The sequence below is a fragment of the Medicago sativa genome, chromosome 2 (genome assembly GCF_051527215.1).
Source record: "Medicago sativa cultivar Bolivia chromosome 2, Bolivia_mono, whole genome shotgun sequence".
Classification (NCBI taxonomy): Eukaryota; Viridiplantae; Streptophyta; class Magnoliopsida; order Fabales; family Fabaceae; genus Medicago; species Medicago sativa.
Window position 1 is genome coordinate 73,508,632 of NC_140750.1, and position 5,463 is coordinate 73,514,094.

Genomic DNA, 5,463 nt, shown 5'->3' on the forward strand with positions numbered 1-5,463 from the left:
GACCAACTATCTACTAAATGTTATAAATAAACAACTCACTTAACCAATTCTAATCAAAATCCTATAAATTCCAATCAATTTAAGGTTATTTATCGTAAGAAAATTCGAAGGTTTCTTTCAATGGAACATAATCAACAAGAATGGCAACCTTCTTCAACCAAAGTCGAAAGAAAGGCTGTTGAGAAAAATAGGAGAAATCAGATGAAGATCCTCTATTCCAAACTCAACTCTCTTCTTCCTAGCTATAATTCTAAGGTGAACTATTATATTTTCATCACGTATATATGTAGGGTTATGCTAACAAATACCTAAAGGCATTGTTTAAGGATTCTATTATAAAAAAAATTATCTTGAAAACATGTCAAATACATATAGAAGTAATAATTACACAAGTTTGTACGTGAAAATTACTATTTTTAGTTGCTTAAACAATGTCCCAAGAACACTTGTTAACATTTCCCACATATGTATATTCTTTTTGGTTACCCCACATATGTATATTCATTTGAGAAAGTCTACATTATTTTTATTATTTTATTTTTTATTGTTATGATGGAAATAATGCGACATGTGGTAATTTTGAGTAGAAATAATTTTTTTTTTTCAAAAAGCAAAACTAATCCACCGAATTTAGAGAAATAAATTTATTTTACGTAACATACCACAAGCTAAGGCTAAACTATCTAACAAACATAGATCTTATTTTGTGAAGGTTTTAATAATTGCCCCCAAATTGATAAAACCCCTGCAAATCAATTTGTCAGAGGTCAAAAACCTGGCAAATTGAATCTAAAAACCCTACTATTTAACACATTGTTTTTGGCAGTGAAGTTGACACTTTAACCGATATTCATGATATTCCAATATATTCTATATTTTAGGTTTCCTACGAAACTATCTTCTTCATCAAACCAACAAACTAATTTTGCACGCGAATTTGAACTATCATTCAACTAGATTTATAGAATTCAGGTTCTTTTATAAGTTATGAGAATGAGTCGTGTTAAGAATTCTCTCAACACGTTAAAAGATATATGAAAACGATGAATGTCACATTAGAGTTTAATTTGCATCACATTAGGATCGTAGTTGATTGACCATTCAAATCTTTGAACCAACCTATTTTCATCAAATATGGTAGTAATGACCCTTTTTTTCCTTCATAAACCCATCATACTTGTGAAATTTCACGAAGAAAACATTCCTAATGTAGCATTATTGAATAAATTTAATACAGGAATTAACGTTACCATTACCTGATCAAGTAGATGAGGCTATAAACTACATAAAGAGCCTAGAAACAAATCTAAAGTTGGCAAAAGAGAAGAAAGAAAGTTTAATGGGAAACAAGAAAGAAAGTTTAAAAGGAAGCATAAAGTTGCCAAAAATAGAGATTCATGAAATGGGACCCACTCTACAAGTGATTGTAACATGTGGGGTTGATGACCATTTTATTTTCTGTGAAATTATGAGAATACTGCATGAAGAGAACGTCGAGGTTATCTCTTCAAATTCTTCTTTGGCTGGTGATTCACTTCTTCATACCGTACATGCTCAGGTATATATATACATAAACACATTTGCATGTTTAACTGCATTATGATGTTGCTGCAACTTGCAAAGACCCTTGTATTATATTAAAGCTGCAATTGCAATTGGAGACCGTAGTTTAAAACTAGACTTGAATACATATTTGGTTACCATATTCAACCTTGTCTTTTTATAGCGTTAAAAGATAAGGTTAAATACGTTTCATTTAATTTGTTCTTTGTTATAAAAAATTAAACTTTTGAATGATAACGTTGACTTAACAACAATGATCAAATGTGATGATGTAAAACTTTTGAGGGACCAAAAGTCAGAAAAATTTTCGAGTACTAAAACGAAAAATTAGAATATTTTTAGTAACTCAAAATATATTTAACCCTAAAAAATATGCTCGAAATTGAGTTGTAGGAAAAAAAAATCCCAAAACTTAATGCAAAAAATGAAACTAAGAAATAGAAAGACTAAATCATGTTTCTGGTATACTAAGAGACCAAACGTGCGATTTTTTTTTAAAACCAAAAGTGCATTTGAATAATAAAACAATGATTGTATGCATATATATTCTTTACTCTTAACAATATTTTGCAAAGGAATCAATTAAGCTCTTCAACATTAAGAAACTTAATGATGAATGATTTGTTTTCTGATTTGATTATTAATTTGGATGCAGATTCCGCAAACTTTGTTACAATTTGGAGCAATCAAAATAAGCGAGAGGTTGAAAGAGTTTGTGAACGGATCTATGGGCGATGTGGAAACACAGCCTCAATTGTGGGATCTTGAAATTGGATCTGAGAGTTGGGAGCTTCTACATTCTGTAGTAACCATGAGTTTACCAAATCCTTAATTAAGAAACATATATATATATATATATATATATATATATATAGTTTGTTAACTTAGACCAATAAAAAACATGAAAGTTTAAGTTAGCAAAAGTGCACCTTTTTATTTGGACATGTAAGAATAAACTTCTAAAATTTTAACTAAGTGTAGTATATGGAAATCTTCCATTGTAAGAATAAAACTAAATTGAAATCGATTTTTATGAATGTTTACAACTTGTATCTTTCCCCTTCTTAGGTAATTCAAACAACATATGGCACTTCAAGGGCCCGTTTGTTTCAGATTTTTTTCAAAAAAAAATCTATTTTTTCCCTTAAAAAAATCACTTTTTTCATTTTTAAGTGTTTGTATAGGATTTTTAGAAAAATCATTTTATCATAAAAATCTATTTTGACTCTAAAATGAAAAGCTATTAGGATTAGTTTTTCTCAAAATCTATTTTTTTCAACAACAAGGAGATAACACATGTGCATGTTAGAACTCATTTTTTTTAAATGGATTTTTATGGATAGTAGGCAAACACAAATAACTTCAGATTTTTTTTTAAAATCTCTAAAATAAAAACCTCTAGATTCTTTTGACACAAAATCTATTTTTTTTAAAGCCGAAACAAACGCACCCCAAGTCTACTTCATCTATTTCTTCAAGGCTTTATCAGATATAATCTCTAAAATTGAAAGGCTTTAAAGGTGCAACAATAGACTAAAACAATGATATGGGTTGTTTTATCTTGGGAAAGTTTTGATTGTTTGTCTTGCACAATTTTAAGCAATGTCACAATCTATTTTAAAAAGATCAGCCTAGTTCGTGACTAAATCCAATAATATATTAGATGGAGCTGAAAATTCTTTTTAAAACAATTTTCTGAAATAAAAAAACAATAAAAAGGAATAACAACATTGGTAAGACGTGGATACCGACTCCAGCAAATTTTAAATTCAAAAATTTAATCAGGGACCTAGCTCACTCACTTAGAGAAAGTTATATTTCGTTTCAAAGTTGTCTTAAGTGAGGTCTTAAATCCCTATTTAAAGTAAATCTTCCCCCTAAATCTACATGGACCATAAGAGGCATCATTCCATTTGAAGCAAAGTATTTTCAGTTACACATGAAATCAACTAAACCTAAATTAAAACTATCACTACAAGAAACTATCTAATTATTACCCAACTAGAAAAGTATTATTGGAAAATTTGAGACTCTCCATTAATTGCTGGCGATCTAGATCCTCATTAACTATCTAATAGAAGAAAAAATATGATAGGAAATAGTTTCCTGGGATCTCAACACTCTAGTCCTCAGAAGCATGGCACACTGGTTATTTGAAGTTACCAACTCCCAGAAAAGTCTATGAGTGGCAGCCTCAATGCCACCCTCCTTAATTAACAGGAGTGCACACGTGATGCCAAGCTAGTGTAATCATCTTTCTTTGATCAATGTCATCAGACCAACCAAATTTTTTAATCATTCTGTCAATGTAGTTGATAAGAGATAAAGGCCAAAAATATATTAAAAAAAAACTATAGATAAGCATATTATGAATCACACTTTTAACAACTGGAAGTTTTCACACAATAGAAAGTAAAGAAGTCTCCCAAGCAGCTGCCAATTTGATTTTGATTTTGATTTTGTCAACAACCGGCATAATGTGCGCTACTTTTGGCCTGCCATTAAAAATATGAATATAACCCTAAAAAAAACTATGAATACCAAGATAACTAAAAAAAAAAAAAAAGGATTAGGGCCACACAAGAATTCAAAGATCTTAGCCATTTACAAAGAACTTCAATCAACATCTCTCACCATGAAGATTTACAATAAATTTCTTCCTAATATAATGTTTGAATTAGCTAAGAAAGGAAAAGATACATGTTGTTAATTGGACTCGTATGGAGGACCATACTACATGGACATTATTATACTTTGATTATTCAACATGTCCAACTCAGCTTGAGAGTTTAGGTCACGAGAGCTCCATCTTCAACGTGCTTAGCTCAGCTTGATCGTTTAGGTCGACCCTACGAAGAACAAACGTCTTCACCTTGACAGGCTTGACGTTTGGCGGACTGTAGACTGGTGTGGAGGACTATACCACATGGACTTTATTATACTTTGACTATTCAACATATCCAACTCAGCTTGAGCGTTCATGACACAAGAACACCACCTTCACCATGCTCTCCCAGCTTCACCGTTCAGGTCGAACTCCCCCTTTAGCTTGACTAGCTCAAATCCACCCTTCAACATGTCTAGCTTAGCTCCACCCTTCAGCATACCTAGCTCAGCTCCACCCTTCAACATGCCTAGCTCAGCATGACCATTCAAGTCATGCCTAGCTCAGCTCCACAACTCACCTAGCTCATCTTGACCATTCAGGTCATGCCTAACTCAGTTCCACAATGCAGCATGCCAAGCTCATTTCCACCATTCAACATCCTAAGCTAAGCTTAGCTCGGCTTGACCATTGAGGTCAACTAGAGCTTCGTCTCTTCCTCACGTTACTATCTAAGTGAAAGTTGTAGTCCTCATAAGAAGTGTTTAATGGCATGTCACACGTCATGCACGAACAAATGACGTAAGTTACATGTGTTCCAACTCCACATGTCATGTACGAAGGAGTTGCATAGAGAAGGAGCAGCCAACTCCACTAATGGGCTTGGACATCTAAAAAGAGTTCCATTAGGTCAATAAAGTGATGACTATAAAAGATGACACTTAGAAGGCAACACGGAATCCATTTATTCTAGCTTTTTAGAGTATTTTTGAAGCTCCTCCTAAAAAGCTTCATTGAATAACTCATATAGTGTAACTTGTGTTTACATACGTGAACATTAACATTCATAAAAACGATTTCTATCCAATTTTATTCTTACATTGAAAGATTTCTAAATACTACAAAAGTTTTTTTTTTGTGACGGATTTCTATACTACACTTAAAATTAGTTAGAATTCTGAATATATTCTTGTAGGGGAAGTTGCACTACATATATGCTATACATACATGGTTAGCCATGAGCATTGTCGAGAGGGGCGGTCATCCAGAGCACCAATTTTATAGGGACACCAAAA

At 32.2% G+C, this 5,463-nt stretch overlaps 1 protein-coding gene across 1 annotated transcript; it reads left to right on the forward strand.

The window, feature by feature from the left end:
* On the forward strand, positions 1–2,609 carry LOC146950567 (transcription factor bHLH162-like). Its single transcript, XM_085746497.1, has 3 exons — positions 1–255; positions 1,238–1,558; positions 2,219–2,609. Exons 1-3 carry the CDS (start codon positions 121–123, stop codon positions 2,393–2,395), a joined length of 633 nt encoding a protein of 210 aa, XP_085602623.1. The 5' UTR covers positions 1–120; the 3' UTR covers positions 2,396–2,609.
* The last annotated feature ends 2,854 nt before the right edge of the window (positions 2,610–5,463 follow it).

Coding starts and splice junctions, on each gene's coding strand:
- LOC146950567 (XM_085746497.1), top strand. CDS start 121: ATGGAACATAATCAACAAGAATGGCAACCTTCTTCAACCAAAGTCGAA. Junction 256..1,237: donor TTCCTAGCTATAATTCTAAG/GTGAACTATTAT, acceptor AATTTAATACAG/GAATTAACGTTACCATTACC. Junction 1,559..2,218: donor TTCATACCGTACATGCTCAG/GTATATATATAC, acceptor ATTTGGATGCAG/ATTCCGCAAACTTTGTTACA.